Below are 25,500 nucleotides of genomic sequence, written 5' to 3'. Positions count from 1 at the left end.
GGTACTCAAACTCTTTCTCCATCTCGTACGTCTTGAACTGCTGTTTCCGCTTCTTGTCCACCTCTTCCAGGTCGTGGGTCGTCTGTCAAAGGTCACACCATCAAGTTAAAGTAGTAGAAATAATAATAATAACAAAAACAACAACAATAATCATAATCATGATAATCTAATTCATAAAGCTCCTTTCCATGTAAAACATGCTCAACTGCAATGTACAGTGTCAATATTGACTTTAAAACATGCATTTAAACGCTAAAGTGAAAAACTATCACACACACACACACACACACACACATAATCATCACAGACTCATCATACATACACACTTACCATACATACCACATGAAAAAAAACTTAAAAGTCAGGAATAAATGTGAAATATAGGGTGTGCAATACCCGAAATGATTTCAATAAGAAATATATGTAATCAAAAATATATACAAACAAACAAGTGTACAAACATGTAATGATTTGAATAAGAAATATATGTAATCATACAATACAAACAAAAGTACAAACAAACATGCATACATACACACACACATACTTAGAAACATATTCAAACATATTGCAGACATGTTTACATGCACACACACACACACACACGCATGCACACACACATGCACACACACACACACACAAATAAGCATACTGAAATTACTGAAAACATGCCATCACAAACAATGCTCCATGTAAACGAACCCCTGCCCCCCCACACACACAACACACAGACATACAACACAATACACTCACAGTCTCCTATAAAGTTTTACAAGTCAAATCCTGTCATTCTACACACCTTCTTGATCAAGTTCTCCAAATCCTTCATCTCGAACGAGTGAGGGTTGCGCAAATCCAGATGACTGGGGATGTCCATACGATTCACCCCGACTCCTGAAAAGGGGCGCAAAAGACCATGTATATACACATACGAAACACTGTCTGACAAATACGGATTCAGTCGCACTCATAGCAATGATTCAGGACTGTAGTTTAGTGACCAAACATTCTGCTGCTCACAATAATAAACAAGGGGAAAAGCTGATGGAAACAGTGACACAATGATGGTGGATCTTTGGAGGAAAAAGTGAGCAAATGGGAGGCAACGACAATGGGGGGTGGGGGTATGGGGGGTGGGGGAACAAGAGGATGAGCCGGAGGAGAGGGAGTGATTTGAGGAAGGAGAGTGGGACCAAGATCAAGACTTTTGGGGAGATAATCATTCAACTTCAATAGAAAAAAAAAACAGAAAAAAAACCCCACACAGTCACAATTACAGTTTATACATGGAACAAGACAAGTAAAACACTGTAGTGCTTCCCCCCTCTCTTCATCACCCCCACCCCCCAATCTCCACCACCCTGTCTTCAGTTTCTTTGATGAGTAAACACACACATATACAAAATCCAAACTTGTGACCCTGACTTTGGTCAGGTGACATGGATAGACCACTCTTCTGAGATATTACAAATACTGACTAATAATTCAAGTGATATCACAATTCACTTGCAGGCTTTTTCTTTATTCCCTGTTGTGTTATTCATATTCAGCTAAGATCACTCGGTTTGGGTTTTTTTGGGTTTTTTTTGACAAACCCACAGCATAACAACAGCCTCCACTTAGTTCTTCCTCTTGGAATGTAATAATTCTGCATGATGTGTAAAAATCAATGCATATAATCCATGTTGTGGTATCAAATGTATGTAAAACATCAAGAACAGAAATACATTTTTTATAGAGAGGAACTTCAAGTAAAGTTTCTGGAGATTCAATCACCCAAATTAAAACTTGTTTTTTTGTAACCAACATTAATGGTGAAGGCAAAATAATACATAACTCTGACATGTTAGAATGAATGCCATTCTTCAAACTGCAGCAAAAGAAATCAACACATTTATATGAGAAATTCATCCTGTCTGTGTGGGTTGTTTGTTTTTTTAACATGCTTCACATCACATCATAACACACATGTGCTTGTATTACTTTTCCTCAAATGGAAAAAACCAAAAAAAAACATGTATGAGTAATTAACGGTTTTCCTTATCCTTGTGACTTTAAACAAAGGTCAAAGTCAAAAGTGATTTTCGTCAGGTTTGGAAATTTCCTTTTTCATGAGTATAGGATCCATCAAATCCATCCCAGAATTTGTGAAACACAATATCCACAATGTCTAAGCCATTTGCCATCATCACCATGACCTTGACCTTCAATGAAAACTAAAAACAACTATGTAAGCTCAGTTTCACATGTTGTGATGGTGTGAGAACTTTTGGTGTTTTGAAAGTACATCAATATTCAACCAAGTTAGTAGTCAAACTGTTGCTGTCTCAGAAAAGGGCAAATGATAAAACTATTTGATCCTTGAACCAAGTCCTGGACCAAACTCTCAAGTTCAACCAACTGAATAAATTTCACAACCAATGCAAGTCACCATTATTTTTTTTTAACATTTCCTCAGTAACACTTACAGTAACATAACTACTTATCACAAAAAAAAACAACGGAAAGGCAAAAAGTGATCAAAATAGCAAGTAACATAAAACTCCAAACTGAGAAAGAAAACAGAAAGAAAAAATACTTAACACTTACTGTTCGAAATAACTAACCACTGGTTAACATAAAACATCTTCTACAACCAATCTTTATGTCTACAGAGCAAAGCAAAACACTAAAAGCTGAACAGAAAACTTACACCACTATCCTATGTCAGTATATAACCAAAAAACTACTGAAAGAAACACTTTTAAAAAAAGAATAATAATGTTTAATGGGTTTTTTTCTTGTTCTTGTTAAGTGTGACAGCAGTGCAAAAAGAAATGCTGACAAGTGTAATGTTAAACGATCACTGTGCATATATACTGATAATGGCAAAGCAAAACAGTGTGGGAAGTCACAGTATTTCATAGTGTTTTCCTAACGGACCACAGCATGAAACAGAAAGCAGCAAATTACTTTCCATAAAGGGCATCAGTTATTGGTTGGTTGGTTGGTTGATAGTTGTTTTGTGTGTGTGTTTTGGGAATCTTTAAAAAAATCATTTTGACATAGGAGTTGCAAACCTGCACTTGTTTTCCTCCACTATCATTTTGTTCCACGTTTCTATTCTGAGTGTGTGTGTGTGTGTGTGTGTGTGTGTGTGTGTGTGTTTTGCGTGTGTGTGTGTGTTTTGCGTGTGTGTGTGTGTGTTTTGCGTGTGTGTGTGTGTGTGTGTGTGTGTGTGTGTGTGTGTGGTGTGTGCGAGTGTGTGTCTGTGTTTGTGTGTGTGCCTGTGTGTGTGTGTGTGTGTGTTTGTGTGTGTGTGTCTGTGTGTGAGTGTGTGACTCTTTCTGCAGGACAAAGCTGTCAATCCTCACTCATGTACAACAATTAAACATATTCACAGCTACTGTTAACTATCCAAACAACACTAAACTGTATTCAAAAACTCTTTTCTGGAACAGCTGTCACAACTGCTGTAGTACTTTCAGAAGTGTACCTTATAAAACAGAATCACCACTGTAGTACCAATTACTGCTCACCTATAATAACAACAGCTGAAACGTATATGCATATAATAAATCAACCACGATGACAAAGGCTATCACGATAAATAAATACCACTGCTTCATGATTTTTATGGCATTTTTATTACTGACTATGGCTGCCTACACAAAAGGGTAAAGATGGTGATAAAAGTAAAAGCCTGCTCTTGGACTTGTGTAAGTAAACATAGGACTTGCATTCTGTGATCACCGACGAAAGACTGCAGCAATTTCACAACACTGAGACAACTTCAGCAGTCCACTGGACAATAAGCAAAATGACTTGAACTGTCAGAAGGCCACGGCCATCCCCCCCACCCCCTCCCCAAAACATTGTAGAACTGATCAAATCAAAAAAGTGCACCAGCACATTCATAAAAGGATCCCACACAAGACTGTCAAGCACTGTTACAGAAGTTTCTATCAACCTTTCTTCTTATGGAAAAAAAAATTTTCATATAATAATAATCCTTGACATCTCACTATCCAACAATCCTTAACACATTAAATTTACTTCATCCAATATGTACACATACACCTATGGAGTTTTTGAGATTTTTTTTTTTAATAGAAAAATCATCCTAAACATTTCACTTCTAACAATGCTTACTGCAACATCTATTTCATCCAACATGTACACATACACCTAGAGAGTTCTCAAGAAAAGGTCTTTTTACAGAAAAATCATCCTGAGCATTTCACTTCCTTGCAATCCTAACCACAATTAATTCATTTCATCATGACAATATACACACTGCTTGCTAATCATTATCATTATTATTATACAAAATTGTACCAAAGGAGGGTGGAGGAAAACTACTGCTACATAAATGTGTTCCACTGAAATAAAAACCCCAATTTCTACAACAACAAAAAATGCCACCTTTTAAAGTAAAATTTTCCCACTTTCTACAAGGGAACAACTCGATAAAACAAGTGACAAAAGAGACAAACAACAAAAAAACCATCCCAAACGAAATTAACACTAATAACTGCACATTCACACACACACACACACACACACACACACACATACATGGACACATTTTAAATTGACAAAAACGACATTAATAACTATTAAAACTTTAATATAAAAAATAAAAAGTGACTGACAATTACTTTTTGGTATCAAACACACACACACACACATACACACATGCACACACACACATACACACTTTCTCTCTCTCTCAGTCACACCACCACACTCAAACCACCCACTCCATTAAAAACTCCACCCCCCAACCCCACCCTTCATCACCACAGCTAAATTCACCAACACTAACAACAACATCAACAAAGAAGAAGACACCACACAAAAACACAACAACAGAAAAGAAAAACAACAACGAGAGAAAACCAAACTAAAAGAGGACCTCACAGGTAGGCGTGTCAGAAGCCCACAACAAGACACCGAGCAGTGTCAGCACCCCACTGAATCAATGCAAGGCAACGGAACCAAGGAGGGAGGAGGAGGAGGAGTAGGAGGAGGAGGAGGACAATGAGGAGAATTTACCTCCATGGGCGGCAATGAAATGCAAGACTTGCGTACCCGACATGGACTTCATCTTGGCCAGGGCCAGCTCCTGCAGCCGCTTAACCTCCATGCGTTTGATCTCGTCCAGCTGGTTCCGGATCGAGTGGTTCACCAGCTCCAGGTGCATGGCGATCGCTCCGCTCTGTGGGGGGTGTACAGCTTGTATAATCTTACAATTATCATTATCACTGTTATATTTTAATACTATTACTATAATTATCATCATAACTACCATTTAAATGAATGGTTCAACAGCACCAGGTGAATGGCGATCGCTCTGCTCTGTGGAGAGGGAGGGGGCAGGAGGGCATACAGCTTGTAGAATCTCACTACAAAGTATGATTATCATCAATATTGTTATATTCTATTTCTATTACTATTCTCATCATAGTTACCATTTAAATGAGTGGTTCACAAGTTCCAGGTGCATGGCAATCTCTCCACTCTGTTGGGAAGGGGGTGGGTGTACAGCCTGTAAATCTTTTTTTACTTTATTACAATTACTATAAGAGCTGCAGACTGACCCTGATGTCAGAAGCGTTTGTAGATTCCAGTTTCTTGCGGAACTCACTATCGGACTCCAGGGCTTCCACCACTTGCCGCAGGTAGCCGTCGTACTCCAGTTGTGTGCCCTGCCACACACAGCAGTACACCATACACATTGTATTGCATTGTATTGTATTGGATTGGATTGTATTGTGTTCTATTGTGCTCCATTGTGTTCTATTGTATTGTATTGCATTGCATTTCACTGCATTGTATTGTACTGTACTGTACTGTACTGGATTATCTTGTAATGCATTAATTTTTATCATATCATATTATGTCGTGTCATATCATGTCATGTCATGTTGTATATGTTGTGTTCTAATACTTTTTGTCACATCAGATTTCTCTGTGTAAAAATCAGATTGCTCTCAAAAGCCAAAGTGAAGCATCACTTTTTTTTTCTTTTTTTTTTCTGCAAGTGTGTTTATTTTACTATCAAAGTGATTTTTTTTTTTTTAACAAGAATTTTGCCAATGACAACCCTCTTGTTGCCATGGGTTCTTTTTTTTTTCAGCAGATGGGAAGATATCAGCTGATGTCCTAACATACAGATGGAAACAGACATGATAATTTCAAGTCACACTGACAAACATTTTAAATATATGATTAAATATATGCACAAACTGTCACCTATAGCATTTGTACTGCTGGATAGAAAAGTAAAATACAACAAATCCAGTGTATTCTATACAGTCAACACATTTCACAAACTTAACACAGAAGTCAAACAACATGTCTTGCCATATGGAATGAATGAATCAATAAATGAACAGTGAACAATTAAACAGAACAGCTTAAATTACGTGAGCTTTTTTTTTCTTTTCTTTTTTTTCTTATTTTTGCCCATCACCATGGGAAAGCATCTGAAAATCTCTCTGGCCCTGTTTTCTGTTGTTAATTATGTATAAGTAATGTAAGAAAGTTATTTACCATTATTACTGTTATCATTATCATGCAATGGAGATACCTAAAACCTTTCATCCCTTCCCCAACCATAATCCAAACCCTTACCTTATTTTTATATACCGGTATATGCATGATTGTTTCATGAAACAGATGCATAAATACATAATGAAATGAATGAAAATGATAAAATGAACAGACAAGACAAAACAAAGGCTGCCCAAGCAAACTGACAGAACAGGTGCGTACAGATTTCTTCTACAAAAACATGACCCAGCTAAAAAGCATCAGTACTGGATGATCCTGTATTTCACACATCATCAATTCAGCGTCAATGCTGTGGAAACATCATGACAAAAAACACCAAGCACATTCACACTGACTTTGCTGAGAATGCATAGACAATGATACTGTATAATTCACAGCTTTTACTTCATCACTCAATGTGGTGCATGACTGATGACTTTTATGTTGTGAACTCATCCATACCAGTAGCCTCAACAGCACGGAGAGAAAAGCAAGAGAGAGAGAGAGAGAGAGAGAAACGCCTTTGACGCTTTGACATTTTACTGTCATTACCCGCAAGGGTCTATGACAGAGAGAGAGAGAGAGAGAGAGAGAAGAGAGAGAGCGACTCTGAGAGAGTGAATGAGCAAGAGTAAGAGAAAAAGTGTTAAAGTGTGTGATTGTGTGTGATTATGTGTATGACTCTGTGTGTGTGTGTGTGTGTGTGTGTGTGTGTGTGTGTGTGTGTGTGTGTGAGAGAGAGAGAGAGAGAGAGTGAGTGTGCATAAATGTGTGTGTGAGTGTATGTGTGCATATATATGTGTGTCTGTGCATGCGCATGTGTGAGGATTATTTTTAAGTTGATGTTAACTGACCAGCTCATACCAAGACATCAATGAGCTGGGGGCTACCAGTTAAAATGTCATCCATTTCACAGCTAAATCTTTGAGAGAGTTATTCTAACTTCCAAACAGGACAGAATTCTGTACATCATGAGACAGGGCCAAAAACCATGAGATAAATCCAACGAAACGCAGCACGAAGTGCAGTCTTGCTGTACCAAATCTAGACATCATCTCCATGGCATCATTTTGATCATCATAGTCCTCCATTTTGCTACACACACACACACACACACACAGAGACACACACACAAACACACACACCTCACACATCACACAAACACACACTGGACAGACACACAGAGATGAGAAACAGTAAGAGGGAAATGGGAGAGATACGGACAGGCAGGCAGAGACAGAGAGCTGAGAGTATTGTGCTGTTACTCTCTACCACCAACATCTAAGTCCTGGATGAGTTTCCCGTTACGGATATACATTCGTGTACAGTGGATCAGTACATGTCACAGGTGACATGGGATGCAGAAGACGACCACCATCAACAACTTCCTCCTTACACATTACCTATAAGTATATGTCTTAAGTGATACACACAGGGATGTCCAACATATTATGTGGGCTGTAAGTGGTGTGTGTGTGTATGAGCACATGTACACAGAACTGTGTGCACATTACTGGCAGTAACATGTACATTTCACAACACACACACACACACACACACACATATCTCTGTGTGTCTAATGTGTAAAATGTTCTTGTAAACAGTCAAGTACGGTGAACTAACATGGAGAAGCGGCGTGCTACACATATGTTTAACAGTATTACTATTATACCAGTCCTGTCTTAAAAATTGCATCTGTTTCACCTATTTCCCTTCATATGCTTGTGTTTATCAGCGATCATCAACAAATATTGGTGTAATCATAAATGTATACAGCTGATTTTGTGATGAGGACAAACATAACAGCATTGGATGCAACACCCTCTGGATTCCAAGAACTCATGTACCAATGGATCAGAGTTAGTGCTAAACAATTAATCGAATTTAATTTGAATATCGAGGACAGATGACTGGAAAGTTTAGAGTTTAAACACAAACAGAAGCTTAAGTAGCAATGTTCAAAACAGAAGCTTAAGTAGCAATGTTCAACTATTTTCAAACAACAGAGTTCAACTGCTTTCAAATAACTTTTACCCTGAGAGGAGTATGATGTCACACACACACACACACACACACACACAGAGAGAGAGAGAGAAGAGAGAGAGAGAGAGAGAGAGAGAGAGAGCCTATCTTACGGTGTATATGTCAAACAACCACACAATTATTTATCAACTGCACTAACTTCACAACTGACTAAAAAAAAACTATAAAAAAAAAAGAACTGAAAAGAAAAAGAGAGAAAAGTGTAACTGTAAGACATGTACAATACTGCTCACAAACATGTGAGTAGTTCCTAAACCTTTGCATGTTGGTAGACCGTAGATGCAATGAAACAGGATATGTTTGGAAACAAATCCAGAAGCCTGTAAAATGAAACTGAGCAGGTACAGCAAAATGAATTTGATTCCCTTAAAAGCGAACAACAAAAAACAATGTGCAACAAAGCATCTTTGCACAACAACAGACATCAAGACAAACACCAGAACACTTCACAAACAATGGTCTTACAATTTTCATCCATAAGACCATCAAGTAAGTTGCCTGGCAAACTATAATCTGAGCCAAAAATGCGTAACTGGTTTGTGTGAGCTCACATGCTAACAAACGTCTGAATCTTCTTTTATTGACATGCTTGTACGAATGTATTCTGCATGCATGAATACCAATATTTGTGCATTCAAGTGTTCATGTGTGTGTGAATGTACGGAAAAATCCCACCATCAACCCCATTTCTTGCTACAATAACTGATAAGAAGGAAAATATATTGTATGATTACCGCTTTTATGATACAATTTCATATATTCATACATGGGGAAAATGCAATTCAGAATGTGGAACAACAGAATGCTGGCAACAAACAAAAATGTATTTGATTTTGTATTTGTATTTCTCTTTTTATCACAACAGATTTCTCTGTGTGAAATTCGGGCTGCTCTCCCCTGGGAGAGCGCGTCGCTACACAACAGCACCACCCTTTTTTTTTGTATTTTTTCCTGCCTGCAGTTTTGTTTTTTCTCATCGAAGTGGATTTTTCTACAGAATTTGGCCAGGAACAACCCTTTTGTTGCCGTGGGTTCTTTTACGTGCGCTAAGTGCATGCTACACACGGTTTATCGTCTCATCCGAATGACTAGCGTCCAGACCACCACTCAAGGTCTAGTGGAGGGGGAGAAAATATCGGCGGCTGAGCTGTGATTCAAACCAGCGTGCTCAGATTCTCTCACTTCCTAGGCGGACGCGTTACCTCTAGGCCATCACTCCACATGTGACTACAGAAAGCAGAACAAGTACAGTTCCCTCAGATCATGATGTATTCTGTGTAGACTTTCCTCGGAAAAATATAAACAACATATACAGAGAAACACCCTCCTCACATAAGACCACAGCAAAGCCACACATCACACCCCCATTCCCTGTCTCCTCCACGTCACCAACACAACAGCAAGCAACACTGTGCCTCATGATCCACAACCACTGCAGTGTTTCTCCTCGCTATCCATCCCACTTTCTCACAGTTTTACCACCTTCTCTTCCTCTTTTTCCTCCTCCTCCTCCTCCTCTTCATCCTCTGCGGGGTCTTGGAGTGAGTGTCCCTTGGGAACCAGAACTTTCACTCCTTGCTGTGATTGAGTTGGGAAGAGAAAGTAGCATGATAATGGAGGGGACAGTTTTGAGAACAGACTGAATTTTTGTCAGTGCAATCCAACCACGCTGGGGAGGAAACAGGGCAATGAGTCAAAACACAACATCATTACTGAACATGGAATTAATATGGCATTAACACAAACTCAAAACTTTTCTGATTCTTTACCTAACATGCCAAGCAGACACCACAAATATGTGTATCATTTTATTCAGATACATTTATCTCCGTTTCTCATGACACACATACACTCTCTCTCTCTCTTACCTATATGATCTCCTATATCTTTCATGATAACACACACACACACACACACACACACACACAAACATAAGAAAACTGCAGGAGTGGGAAAAAAAAAGAAGCAATAATTGGAGATTGGAGAGCTATTACTTCCATTGTATCACTGATCCATGTATTTGTTGCAACAATGTCATTACATCAACAACTTCAAGTGGTTGCCCAACAGCAATACTGACGCTGAAGGGGTTTTTATTTGAGGCTGATCAGATGTTGGGCTGTTTAAAAATTTTAACACTAGTCAATATTTAAAAACTTTCACAAGTTCCATCTAATCTTTGACGTTTTTACGAGCTTTCAAAGACCTAAAAAAATGTTATCCATTTTTTTTCTGGATCATCAAAGATAAAAAAAAAACAACTCCAAACCCATCTACTGCTATAGACACAGTCAACTTCCTGACAATCTGATGTAGGTTGTGTTTTTTTCGGGGGGTGGGAGGGGATGTGGGGGTGGGGGGGGGGGTGGTTCCTGCCATAGCAAAGGACAGAATCTCTGTTGTGAACATTCTTTATCACATAGAAATTAACATCATCAACATAGCTTTCCAGCAAAGCAACAAGCAAAGAAACACTTCAGCAATCCCACAGGACTGTTTTCAACAAAAGATAAATGGGCAAGACAGCATGTGATACACAGGCTCTATGACAGCAATATCTGATTTCCCTGAATCATGACCTCAGAACGGCTGCAGACAGCAGAGATAGGCAGTCACAAATCACATACAAAAGAAAACAAATACCAAAGTCACACATGTCTGTTTCCAGAAACAACAAAATCTTTTTTTGTAAAATAAAAGATTTTTCAGAAGATTAATAATAATAATAATAATAATGCAGAATAAAGAAAGGTGCAGTCAATGGTTGTGTTTCTGTGGAAGGAAAGGGAAACGGTGCTGTGGGAGGGTGGGAAGAAGTCAGCAGGGTCAACAGATAAGTGGAATTTTGTGAAGGTGGTGTATAAAAAATACTGTCTTGATAAGAGGATAAAAATGAGAAAAGGGACAACAAAACAACAAAAAAAGCAACAGAGGACACCCTGAGGCTGTGGCAGGGAACAGGGATCTTCTTCCATGGTGAAGTAACATAATGAAAGTACACAAAAACATATTCATAATAATACTCCTGGAAACCTTTATATAAAACCATGGCAGAGAACAGATAACTGAGATTTCAAGTTGCCACAACTGTTCCCTCAGTTGAACACCATGGAGATTTAAATAACAATGTGGGTTTGTGAAACTCTAAACTTTACAGATTTCTGCAGTGGAAACAGACCTGATAGTAGTGATATTATTCTGATTGACATACAAATAACGATTTAACAAGAAGATAAATGAACTGAAAATACATGTAATTTTATTTAACAGGATGATGAGATAAGCAAATATGCATGTTTTTTTCCACCCACCCTAGGAGATGGGGGAAAAAACAAAAAGATATGCATCATCTGACACCACTCACACCACATCACAAATGTCAGCAGCAAAATAATGCGCAGTTGACACATAACTGAAGACAATGCACCCTCAAGCATGAATGTCATTTTTATGCACATACTTAGGTCATAACCAGCTGTGCAGCACTGCGGTTTTATACATGTATATCATATGTATAGAGAGAGAGAGGTCATGAATCCTTGTGAAGGGAAAATCAATATCAATATCCCTGCATACAATATAACACCCAAGTCAGGTGTATTCACCTCCAGGAAATAAAACCTAACAGCTTGTACTTTACATACATCTACTCTAAATGCTGTGGTTAGTCTCATATTAGACCCAATAGAGGAGAAGGGATTTATGAACAAACCTCGAAACGTTAACAAAAGTTTAAAAGGTCATATATGTAAAAGCCCACTCATATACATGCGATTGAACAAGGGAGTCACAGCCAATGAACGAAGAAGTTTGATTCATCTAACTCAAGAGTCTGACAAGAAAAGAGACACACACTGACACAGAGAGGGATTCAAGATTCAAGATGGTTTATTCATGTATAGGCCTAGGCCCCTTATGAAGGGGAATGTGAACATTATTTTACAAACAATACATCACGGCACTGTGAGCATCAATAAACACAGTCAAACAAAAAGATACCGGCATTACAGTTCAATGTGTAGAACAATAAAAGAAAAAAAACAAACAAACAAAAGAATACATACAGCATTTTCACGAAGTAGCCATTTCTCTGAATTTGAAAGCTTTGTATAGAAATAGTGAAAATTTGCGAACAACTTCAGGGGAAGTAGATGACATCAATAAGTTCAATTTAAACAACGTAGGTTTACTATAATATTTAGGCTGAATAAACTCCTCTCGAATGTTCCTTAAAGCTGGACAGCAAAGAACAAAGTGTATCTCATTTTCTTGTGATTCTTTACATAGTGGACAGGTCAGATCACTGTCGTTACATGTTCTGTATCTGTAATGATGGACCGCTAATTCTGTAATACCTAATCTAAATCTTGTCGTCATATATTTTAAATGTCTATCCATATTCAACACTAAGTAAGGTTTCAGATCAGACACACTGCAAAAATTCTTATAGAAATTAAATCTTTCACTATTCTGAATATGATCAGACCACTTCTGCCATCTACAATCAATCAGACGTTGTCGAAACACACCGATAAACGCCTGGATGCTACCAACACCTTGGTTTAACCAAACAAATCCAAATCCATATTCAAACAAACAATGGCGAATCTTAGTTACCCAGTTCACTCTGCCTCTAGCATCTAAATCATATAGCATATTATAAGCTTTGCGGGGTATTCTATTATGTTCCATTGACACAGAGAGGGAGGGACAGGGAAAGCAAGCCAAGAATGTGAATGCATGGTTGTGTGAAATATTTTTAAGTAAAGTAGTTTAAAACATTTACCATTCAATATGAGTTTGAAAATGGATGTGATTTTGATGTGCTTGCATTTTGTTTTTCATCCTCCATGCCCAAAATGTGGATAAAAGATTTATTAAATCTTGAAACATTTGTGCATTATGCGTGCGTGTGTGCGTGTGAGAGAGTGAGAGAAAGAGAGAAACAGAGAGAAAGTGAGTGACAGTGAGTGAGTATGCATATGAGTGAGAGTGAGGGAGAGAGAGAGAGAGAGAGTCAGAGAGAAAGTGAGCGACAGTGAGTGCGCTATGAGGGAGAGAGAGAGAGAGTGTGTGTGTGGGTGTGTGTGTGGGTGTGTGTGTGTATGTGCGTGTGTGTATGTGTGTGTGTCCATCTGACTGATGTATGAACAAAGTGCAAAGACACAATTAGACCATGCCCTTCATGACCGTAGTCCTCACTCTTCTGAAGTCTCACTTAACAATAAAATGTTATTAACAGATCCGGACAAAGAACCAGCAAAAAGATCATTGCTATGATGAAGTTTGCCGCCCATGAAATTCATTACTTTTCATTTTTATGGTACAAATCAATTAATCCCATTGGAGAAAAAGGACCCAGTCCAAGCAATGGCAAATGAACATGAATCATGGAGGGTGTTTATCAACTGAAGATGGATGAGGATGTCCAGTGAAGCAGGTCATATCCAATGGCGGTGTAAAGGAAATGACAGTAAGAGATACGTTACCTTTGTCAAAACTTTCAGGATCCCTTGCTGAGTCTGACATTATAATATCTATAAATACAATGTGCATATGTTTACACGCGTGCACACACACACACACACACACACAGGAAGTGAAGGAAAGGACAGACATATGACAAATTCTCTCTCTCTCTCTCTCTCTCTCTCTCACAGAAAAAGAAAAGAAGAAAAATACTCATTTGAAAATCCATGGGCTTTCTGTGCAGTACTCTCCGGCAAGATGTAAACACGCATGTATGCGCATGATCACACACACACACACATAAAAATATAGTTTTGAATTATCCAGAGATTTACTTGTCAAATTAAACTTCTCAGCAAGATAGGAAACCCTAAGAAAAAATAATAATAATAAAATAAACATCCACATATCCACATTCGCCAGCTGCCATTCCACATTAACGTGTTTTCTAGGAATTTAACCTGTGAGAATTTATGTTTAATTATTTTAATACCAGTCACATTCTATTTTGGGGGCAGAGTCACATCAGATATGCTTGAATGACACTTAAAGAGACAATAACCCTGCAAACAATACAGATTTATTAAATTAATACTAATATTAATGTCCTTTTCCTCACACTGTGTTTAAGATCTTTATGAGACTTGACACTATTAATGACCTTGTGATTATCCTGATAAGGATAATGACTTGTCTAGACAAAACGGCTGACGACCTGTCATGATACTGTTTATGACCTTATCCTGACAGTGATACTATTAATGACCTTATCCTGACACTATTCGTAACATGTTAACACTGTCAATTACCCTATCCACACAGTGACACTGTTAATGACCTCATTCTCACACTATCAGTGATCTAATTATGATGATCTAAATCACTTTATCTTCATCTCGAATGAGATGATAAACTAAGGTCCTGTGGGCAGCATGCATTTAGCACAAGCAAAAGAACCCACGGCAACAAAAGGGTCATCTCTGGCAAAATCCACTTCCATAGGGAAACAAATAAAACAGCAGGCAGGAAAAAATGGAAAAAAATAGGTGGCACTATCAGTATAGCAACATTCTCTCCCTGGGGAGAGCAGCCCTAGTTTCACAAAGAGAAACGTGTGACAAAAAGAGTAGTACAATACAATACCATCAAAGACCTTATCATGACAAAGTTAGTGACTTATTCAGTTACTGTGTAAATAATGTTACTAACTTTGCAAGCAATCAGTGACCTTATCTGACTAATTCAAGTTATTCAACAGGATAGTCATTCTCTAAATGACCTTGCTTTGTTGCAAGCAGTCAGTGACTATATATCCTGATTTAATTTTGACTTTACCAGTGCTTCCTCCTCTTTGGAACCGGCCTCCACGGGGTCAGGGTGAGGGGGTCCCCGTTTGTTGTTCACAGGTTTGGCGTACGCCTGATGAAGCATAACAGTGAGCACAGTCACCGCACACATCAGTGTTTTCCACCCCATTCTGTGTCCTGAAAAACATACACAAGCCATGTTTTATGCTAACTTGCTATCACTGGTTGTGGTAGTCAGACTGGTAGTGGTGGTGGTGGTGGTGGTGGTGGTGATAGTAGGCAGGGGTAGGGGTGTTTGTGTGTATGACTCCTGTCATAAAATATTCTGAAGATCTGTCCAACTATAATGCTATTTACTTTAATGAAATTAAAAAGTTTTGTTTTTGGTGTAAGAAAACTATCTGGATCTAAATGTACTGAAAACAAAAGAAATTTTAATAGATTTTCGGACAGACCCCTTGCCTATGCTATATTATATATAGCTAACCTTGTTATAAATGGTCAAACAGTGGAGAGAGTCAATGTTTATGGGGACAATCTTAGACAATACACTGACTTTTGACAGGAATGTTGATTCTACTCATATGAAATGCCAATCTAGAATTTTTTTTTTTTTTTGCAGAAACTAAGAAATATTGGATTAAATTCCAATATTCTTCAAAGCTACTACCAATATTGCATTGATTCTGTGCTCACAGTTTCATTAATAAATGTGCTGGTACAGAAGTTTGGGGAGGAGGAGGGGGGAGTAAGCGTGTTTAGAATAATGTCATGAGTGTGTGCAGTAAAGTTGTAGGAGTGAAACAAACCAGTAAGAGATTTATGAGATGCGAGTGGTTCAGAAAGTTGGGCAGATAGCAACTGAGACACCCATATTTTATCAAAGTACTATAAGCTACTGCCATCAGGACAACGCTACAGAACTTTTAATTTGAAATCCAGAGCTCTGAAGACTTTTATTCCATGTTCAATTCACTTTCTAAATTCTTGAGAACTGTGTGTGTGTGTGTGTGTGTGTGTGTGTGTGTGTGTGTTCATGTTCTTGTCTATGTGTACACATACAAGTGTGTGTATCACTGTATGCTTTCGTGTGTGTGTGTGTGTGTGTGTGTGTGTGTGTGTGTGTGTGTGTGTGTGTGTTCATATGCTTGTGTATGTGAACACATACAATTGTGAGTATATTTTCATGTATGTGTGAAAGTGTGTGCATAATAGGCTGTACTTTGTTTCAGTTTCTAAAACAATCTATTTAGCTAAAAATACATGACAATGTGTATTATAAATGTGCAATATGCATGATGAATGTGCAACTGCAATACAATATGCCTAATGCCATCCTCCATGGGCTTATTGTGTCAGTGGGAAGACAGAGCTCTAGACTAACATAAACAAAGCAGCCTAAGACAAAGAGTCTGCTTTGGTTTGATGCATCAAGCCCAATAAGTAATCAGTTAAACTACAAGGCTGTGTAATGTCTGTAACATAAAAGATACATGAAATATTTTCTACAGTTAAATACATATTGTAGAATGGATGAATGGCGCCTATTTATTTATAGAATTGATGGAAGGCCCCAAGTTCACTACATGATCTCTATCCAGTACATCATGCTTCAGGTAAATGTTCACTATTCAGAGTATCATATAATTATTTTATTTGCAATTCATCGCTTCTCTTTCACTTTCAGTTTGCGCTTGTTCAACCCATTTTATTAATTATTCTCTAATTCTGTTTATCTTTTGCCATTACATTTGTCAATCATATTACACAAGATCAGCTCGAGTTTATTGCTCGAGTTTGTTTTTTTGTTTTTTGTTTTTTTGTTGTTGTTGTTGTTCTTTTTTGTTGTTGTTTTTTATCTTTCAAACTCAAGTCATTGTATTTTCTATTGTTTGCATGTTGTCAAAAGGTATTTGTTATTTATCAGAACGTTTAAACCATTTAAAACTGATCTTTTTAATCACATATGCTTGAAATTACTGTCTCTTCTGGACAGTTGTACGCCGTCTAACTACAATGAGTATCTTGTGTCATACTGAAATTATTAATAAAAAAAAAAAAAAAATTATCTCCTTATCAACTCTCTGTCTTAGGCCAATGAAGTCCATCCATCATTTCAATGTTTATTAACTGAGGGTGTCGGCTGCTTCACAACTGTCTTTTCATAATACGGTACCGACTACAAAAGAATTATTTTATTAGCTCAACTCACACTTACCTTTCTTTGTCTCTTACTCTGAAGTATTAAACCGGCTACTTTTGAGCAAAGTGGGAAACACAACTGTAACAGCTGTCAAAGCAATAATCGTCTTTGATGTCGTCTGCCTCGAGCAGAAAACCGGATGTTGGTAATCAGCAATTGAAAGTGTCGGTGCTTTGATTGGTCAAAATGCCGTTATGCCACGTTGGAGTTTAGAATGCTCCAAACCACAAATCTAAAATTATGTAAAGCAAAACGTTCTGCAATTGAAACAAATTGATAAATAAATAAATGAATAAACGGATAAATTGATAAATAAACAAATGATGAATACCTACAAATTAACTTTATCATTTGGAATCATTGAAAACAGAGCAAAAAAGCACCAAACACTTTTAAATCAAATGATAAACTGACTGAAATAGAAAACTTTTACACGATACTCGTAAAAAGTGTTTTTCTTCTCCTTTTACATTTCAGACTTGTGGAGGCGCTGCACAGAAAGTAACTATTCACCATATTCTTATTAGTCTACTGGTCAAAGCCTGAGTCTCTGCAAATGGTTTTCCCGTCCGTTTTGTAATGCTGTCATGCCATCGTTTTTGTTTGTTTTTATAATAATGTCTTTTTCTGTCTCCGTTTGTTTTGTTTTTGTTCGTTGTATTTGTTTTTGTTGTTGTTGTTAGTTGGATGGTTGGGGTTTTTTTGTTTGTTTTCTTTGTAGTTGTTTTGTTTGCTTTATGTTTGTTTTGTTGTTGTTTTTGTTTGTTTGTTTGTTTGTTTGTTTTGTTGTTGTTGTTGTTGTCTTGTTGGGTTTTTTTTTGTTTTGTTGCTGTTGTTGTTGTTGTTGGTTTGTTTTTTTGTTTGTTTGTTTTGTTGGGTTTTTTTGGTTTGGTTTTTGGGTGTGTTTTTTTTGGTTTGGTTTTTTGGTGTTTTGTTGTTGTTGTTGTTGTTGTTTTAAGGGGGGGGGGGGTCCTTGTTTTGTTGTTGTTGTTGGGTTTTCAGTAAGTTAAGGGGGGTGCGGGGGGGGGGGGGGGGGGGGGTTCTTGTTGTTGTTTGTTTTGCTGTTGTTGTTGTTTAATGATTTTTTAACATAATTATATGTAAAACAACATGTACATGTATCACCATATCTTGTAGTAGGTGCAGCGCGGCCCTCGACCCATCAAAAGGGGTACGTGCCGATCGAGATCGAGGTGCATGGGTATGGTGCATCATCATGTAGGCGGCGCGCGTGACACTGAGAGACACGACAGACTGACGTCCGTCGGTCACAGATAAGGCGTCATAGATGGAAAATGAGTGATAGGGAGCGTGTTGCGCGGTTGGTAGTGTAAGGTTGGTTTGTTGTTGTTTGTTTGTTTGTTTCTTGTTTTGTTTTTTGGGGGAAGGGGTGGGTGGGGCCGGGGGTGCGGCCCGGGTTGTTTTTTGTTGTAGTTTACTGTTGTTTGGAGCTGGTCAGAAGTTTGCCACCCTGGCCTGGAAGGCTGCCAGAGACAGCACTCTGATAAATGTTTGACAGTCAGGACAGGACAGATCGAGAAACACGAACAGACAGACAGGACAGGATAGTACACAGACAACCGTCGACAATCGTTTGGATCATGACGTTTCATCCTTGATAGCGCGTCACACACACACACATGCACAAACACACACAAACACGCACGCACGCACACACACACACACACACAACATCAACATTACTTTTTTTGACGGGTCACCCTCTAGCTCTTTGAGACCCCCCCCCCCCCTATCTCTCCGTCTCTCTCTAACGTTATCTCTGTCTTTGACTCTCCATCTCTCTCTCTCTCTTACTCTTTATTGCTCCTACAACTGTTTAAATGGCGTTATTTTCTATCACTGTTTTTGTAATATGTGCATGCTTATTTCAGATCAAATTTCTGTTGCTTGAACATTATCCTGACATACAATTATATTAATTTTCATGTCTTGTAGCAGTAAGCACTCTCTCTCCCTCTATCTCCCCCTTAAATTCTTTCTCCTCTCATTCTCCTGCAGATATGTAGTGTTGTAAATGCCAAATTACCATTCATGTAACCACGATTATGATGTGCATGCTGTATTGAATGATTTCGCCCTTTGTTTTATTTTACTGTTTCCCCTTCGAGAGCTGGATGAAAAAAGCATGGTCTTGCTTACCCTGTTATCCTCAGAAAATAAAATTTATTCAGTTCTCTCTCTCTCTCCGCAAGCAATCACTTTCTGCTGAACTTCCCACCAGAAAACTTGCACATGTACAATACATATGCACTCTTTTCCATTAATCATAAATTGTTGTACGTACTATTCAACTGACTATTGTAGTGCCAATATTCCATTAATGCATATATATATATATATATATATATATAGAGAGAGAGAGAGAGAGAGAGAGAGAGAGATGTTCTGAAAATCTTTTTCTTAAACAAAAATCAAAATAATTTTGAGAATATCAAAAATTTCATTTTCTGTATGCCAAAAATGTGTTCAATGGAAACATTATGGAAAACATATTTCATTTAATTGATTTCATTTTTAATGTATTCAACTGATTTCATCTGTGGCTTTCATTGCAACTGCAGTTCATTTGTATTTATATTTGCATTTCTTTTTATCACAACAGATTTCTCTGTGTGAAATTTGGGCTGCTCTCCCCAGGGAGAGCGCGTCGCTACACTACAGCGCCACCCATTTTTTTGTATTTTTTCCTGCATGCAGTTTTATTTGTTTTTCCTATCGATGTGGATTTTTCTACAGAATTTTGCCAGGAACAACCCTTTTGTTGCCATGGGTTCTTTTACGTGAGCTAAGTGCATGCTGCACACGGGACCTCGGTTTATCGTCTCATCCGAATGACTAGCGTTCAGACCACCACTCAAGGTCTAGTGGAGGGGGAGAAAATATCGGCGGCTGAACCGTGATTCAAACCAGCGCGCTCAGATTCTCTCGCTTCCAAGGCGGGCGCGTTACCTCTAGGCCATGACACCTTTGCAAGTCAGAACTGTCTCCGTATATTGTATGGCACTGGCTTATTTTTTTGTCAAAGCAGATTCCTGTGTGAAATTCTGGTTGCTCTCTCAGAGAAAAACTTCGCTACAGCGCAGTGCCACCTTTTAAAAAAAAACTTCCTGCCTGAAAGTGTATTTGTTTTCAAAGTGGATTTTTCTTTAGAATTTTTCAAGATACAAACCTTTTCTTGCTGTGGGTTCTTTTACATGTGCAAAGTGCATGCTACATACAGGACCTTGGTTTATTGTCTCATCCGAATGACTAGCATCCAGACCACCAATCAAGGTCTAGCTAGAGGAGGTGGAGAAAATACTGGTGAGTGTAAGATTTGATCTCATGCTTCCTTGTCAGATGCATTATCACTAGGCCACCACACCATACATCTATTTCATTGATGTAAATTAGTACATGTATTCATCATGCTCCGTGCTCCAGCATGGAACTAAATGATTATTCTTTGAAACTTCTATCTTTTTGGATATTTTTATCTTTTTTTGTGTGTTGTTGCTTTGTGTGTGTGTGTGTGTGTGTGTTTCTTGTTCAAACTGAATTTCCATTGTTTCAGCAAGAAGTGAGTGACACACATCCATCAAAAAAAAACAAAAAAAACCCCCAAAAAACACAAACACCAAGACCAAGATTGCAATACATGTATTTGATTTGGTAACCCTGTATTGTCCAACAGCGAAACATCACACATGTATTGAACCAACCAAGTCAGACAGCAACACTAATGTAAACAGAGGCTTCAATGTCTCAATGCAAACCATCCTCACCTCAACGAACAACCTTGGTGACCTTTAAGCACATGCACGACACCACTCACAAAGCGGAACATCCCACATCCTGATTCATGATATGGTCGGAAAAGGACTCGCACATCATCACGGGCCACTGCACTTGCACTCTTGCATGACTGAAAAAAGTGGAAGCTACATACAATGATTGTATAAAACCTTTCTTTTTCAACTGCTTTTGCTAAGCTACTGATGGTCTCAAGTGATAAAACTGAATTCAGCGAAAGTGTTCCATGGATCCATGTACACAATCACATGCTGCAGAAGAAAAGAAAAGAGTGGAACAGTGGCAAGAAGAAATGGGAAAGTGAAAAGAAGAAAAAGGAAGGAATCACACAATTGATCAATACTGAGGTCCAATGTGGACACGCACTACAAACACACACGACTTTCAACGGAAATGACTACACTTTATCTTTTCACCATATGCCTTGCACGTTCTGCAAATACTGAACATTTTCATAAATAGTTTACCAAGAACAACATGAACACTGGACCTTTTCATCATACCTGAAATTTTAGCAAACAACACAGTGAGAACTTGTAAAAACACTTGCACATGTGTTACGCAAATGGCATCAAACACAAAACACAGGATGCTTTCACATTTTCAGAACTTTATCACATCATACAGAACATACTGAATATCAAACTTCCTAATCTCAACACTTTCAAAATGTCGCACAGACTGTACTGAGTACTTTCATGCGTCAGATTTTGCACAGAACATCTCAAGAGTGCAACATACTTTGTTTCTGGTTGTTTTTTGTTGTTTTTTTTGTTTTTTTTTTTACAATGCATCCATACTTTGCTAATACATAATATCACGCACAAACCACTGAGCATTCTGATATTTCAAATTGTTAAACTTCATCAGGCAGACATTTTCACATGATCTTGTTTGAAGACATACTTTGTACATGCATGCAAACATGTGGCATAATGGTTGTTCGTAGGAAACATCTGTTTTGGAAACCTTTAAAAAAAATAAAAATAAAAAAATAAATAAATAAAAATGTTCCCAAGTATGCCACATACCAGAAAAAAAGAGAACAGATCAGTTTTCTGCACTCTTTGCTGAAAAAATATTTGTAAGGATTTCTGCAGGAAACTCAGCAGAAGACTGGTGGTTTGTTTTTTTGTTGTTGTTTTTACCTCACCACTGTGTTTGTTCATTTATCTGTGTGTCTGCTTCTGCAGACATACTATGGCTAACAACTGTACCATGTCACAGAGCAAGGAATTGTTGCACCTGTGCCAAGGCATAATATTATACACCAAGGAATTGCTGCAACTGTGTCATATCATATACAGCAATGAATTCCTACAACTGTGCCAAGGCATAGAGCAAGGAATTCCTACAACTGTACCAAAGGCATACAGCAAGGAATTCCTACAACTGTGCCAAGGCATATACAACAAAGAATTGCTTCAACTGTGCCAAGACAACAGCAAGGAATTGCTTCAACTGTGCCAAGGCATACAGCAAGGAATTCCTACAACTGTGCCAAGGCATACAGCAAGGAATTCCTACAACTGTGCCAAGGCATATACAGCAAAGAATTGCTTCAACTGTGCCAAGACAACAGCATGGAATTGTTCCAACTGTGCCAAGGCATACAGAAAGGAATTCCTACAACTGTGCCAAGGCATACAGGAATTGTTCCAACTGTGCCAAGACATACAGCAAGGAATTCCTACAACTGTGCCAAGGCATACAGCAAGGAATTGCTTCAACCGTGCCAAGGCATACAGCAAGGAATTCCTACAACTGTGCCAAGGCATACAGCAAGGAATTGCTTCAACTGTGCCAAGGCATACAGCAAGGAATTCCTACAACTGTGCCAAGGCATACAGCAGGAATTCTTCCTACTGTGCAAGGACATACAGCAAGGAATTCCTACAACTGGTGGCCAAGGCATACAGCAAGGAATTGCTTCAACCGTGCCCAAGGCAATACAGCAAGGAATTCCGTACAACTGTGGCAAGGCATACAGCAAGGGAATTGCTTCAACTGTGGCCAAGGTATACAGCAAGGAATGCCTACAACTGTGCCAAGGCATACAGCAAGGAATTCCTACAACTGTGCCAAGGCATACAGCAAGGAATTGCTTCAACTGTGCCAAAGGTATACAGCAAGGAATTTCTTCAACTGTGCCAAAGGTATACAGCAAGGAATTCCTACAACTGTGCCAAGGCATACAGCAAGGAATTGCTTCAACTGTGCCAAAGGTATACAGCAAGCAACTGCTGGCCTGGTTTACAAGTAACCATTTGTTTCACAACAGTTTTGTGCAACAAAGCTGCAAAGTTTAACACTGTGGCTTATAGTCCAGCCAACTGCAAAAGGGCCATTTGGCCCTTATCAGGGCTAAAAGCTGCTGCTAAGTCTCTTACAACAAAAGAATAACTAACCACTAACAGTCAGAACATTTGCTAAAAACAAGTTCTAAGAGATGCGTAACGCATCAAGATCACAACCACTGTATCAACAAGCTTCTTCACGCATTCAGGCCAAACAGGGCCGGAGTTCTGGCCATCACAGTATCAAATCAATACTGCTACTATAAGCAGTCAGATTTTTTTTTTTCTGTAAGAGCTGGCTATGTTGTTGTACTTTCAGATAAGATTGGGTCTTTCCACCACAGAAAAATATTAACACACACACATCCCCCCCCCCCCCCCCCCCCAAAAAAAAAACAACAACAACAACAAACCAACAAACAAAACACACACACACAAAAGGAACAAAGCAAAGGGATAAAAGAAAAAATTACATGGTGGATGATCCAACCTTTCTTTTCCCCTTTTAAAATTTCTTCTTATTCATTTGTTAACTAAAACTGATTTTGCTGCAGCATTAAGAATAAAATGTGATTTTTCCCTATTTACTGATGCTCAATCAAATCTGTTCTTGACATGTCAGTATTTCGCTTGATGTTTAGACTAATTCAAAAATTCAGTTTAGAAATCATTCTTTTCTGTACTTAAGTAAACATATGAGAGAGAGAGAGAGAGAGAGAGAGAGAGAGAGAGAGAGAGACAGACAGAAGCAGAATGGAAGTTTTTCTATTCAAACATTGTCAGACCTGATTTTACTGTACTTTTAGAAAGTAGGTTAACTATAGGAGATAGGGCCTTCAACACTGAATATACAGTAGGTCACCTTGTTCTTTTTGTATTTTATCACCTGGCAATGAGCCAAGGACTCTAAAAAAAAAAAAAAGAAAGCAAAATCCTTGCCATTAATTGTTCATCAATTTTACTTCATACCTGCATTAGATATAGACCTCACCCCTCCCTCCCCTTCCTGAGTCTGAATCTTTGTTTACAATGCTGAGCCATAAAGATGACTGTTTCATTTATTTTTGTAAGCACTTCCCTACCACAGTCATAGGTGTTCTCGTCAAGATACAAGAATACATTATCACCCCTAAAAGAGAAATTGTTGACGTGATTTGTACCAGACAATGCCTAAGGAAAGCTTGGATTCATAGGAAAGAATCACAGGATTATTCAGCTTTTCTTTTTCTTTCTTCCCCCCCCCCCCCTCCCCCCCCCCCCAACTAAATTTAACCTTTTCTATTTTGGTCTGAAAAATTGGAGCATAAAAAAACCCCAACCAAAACAACAACAACAAAAACAACAACAACAGCGACTTGACATCTGTAAACTGTTCAAAGAACTGTTTTTCACTCATGCATCTGTGTTGTTGTTTCGGAGTAGCCTGCAAGGACATGTGACTTTCACCTAACCTATACTGCAACACTTGATGGGAGAAAAAAGGTGTGGGTTAACTGGGAAGCTTAGGAATTGGTCCCACCGACATCTTGAAAAGCATGCTGTCATGTACATCAACCACTACATCTATCTATCTATTAATATACCTGTGCATAGCAGATGCACTGTGTGATGAACGTTCCACACACTGGATGCTGTCAGATTGTAGGTATTATTTCACCTTTAATTGACATTTGCACTTTCATGTCAAAAATATTCTGACATTTTTAACCACAATTAACTATCTTTCTACACATATTGGACTGCTATTATCCACAGTAAATGAAATGATTCAAGTGATTTGATGTTTCGGAGGTTCATGTCACACAACCTGGCCCCAGTTCTGAATTATCTG

At 38.3% G+C, this 25,500-nt stretch overlaps 1 protein-coding gene and 1 long non-coding RNA gene across 7 annotated transcripts in view; one reads left to right on the top strand and one right to left on the bottom strand.

Moving 5' to 3' along the window:
* The window catches only part of LOC143286761 (nucleobindin-2-like), a 35,314-nt gene extending 17,608 nt beyond the window's left edge, over positions 1 to 17,706 (bottom strand). For 2 of the 6 annotated variants that reach the window (XM_076594516.1, XM_076594517.1), the window contains exons 1-8: positions 17,575 to 17,706; positions 15,385 to 15,533; positions 14,070 to 14,102; positions 10,063 to 10,158; positions 5,583 to 5,690; positions 5,038 to 5,200; positions 800 to 894; positions 1 to 82 (exon numbers count right to left, since the gene is read on the bottom strand). The exon at positions 1 to 82 is cut by the window's left edge and continues 104 nt beyond it. In XM_076594516.1, coding sequence (XP_076450631.1) covers positions 1 to 82; positions 800 to 894; positions 5,038 to 5,200; positions 5,583 to 5,690; positions 10,063 to 10,158; positions 14,070 to 14,102; positions 15,385 to 15,525 — 718 coding nt within the window. In that variant the 5' untranslated portion in view covers positions 15,526 to 15,533; positions 17,575 to 17,706. The remainder of the gene's footprint in view (positions 83 to 799; positions 895 to 5,037; positions 5,201 to 5,582; positions 5,691 to 10,062; positions 10,159 to 14,069; positions 14,103 to 15,384; positions 15,534 to 17,574) is intronic. The other 4 variants (XM_076594518.1, XM_076594519.1, XM_076594520.1 and 1 more) reach the window with 4 other exon arrangements.
* A 5,684-nt stretch (positions 17,707 to 23,390) lies between these two features.
* On the top strand, positions 23,391 to 24,044 carry LOC143286432 (uncharacterized). The gene is made up of 2 exons (XR_013055820.1): positions 23,391 to 23,493; positions 23,529 to 24,044. It is a non-coding gene; the product is annotated as an uncharacterized LOC143286432 (long non-coding RNA).
* The last annotated feature ends 1,456 nt before the right edge of the window (positions 24,045 to 25,500 follow it).

This window comes from Babylonia areolata, chromosome 10, assembly GCF_041734735.1.
Source record: "Babylonia areolata isolate BAREFJ2019XMU chromosome 10, ASM4173473v1, whole genome shotgun sequence".
NCBI classification, from domain to species: Eukaryota; Metazoa; Mollusca; class Gastropoda; order Neogastropoda; family Buccinidae; genus Babylonia; species Babylonia areolata.
The sequence above is the reverse complement of the archived record's forward strand: the minus strand, read 5'-3'. Positions and strand labels throughout refer to the sequence as shown.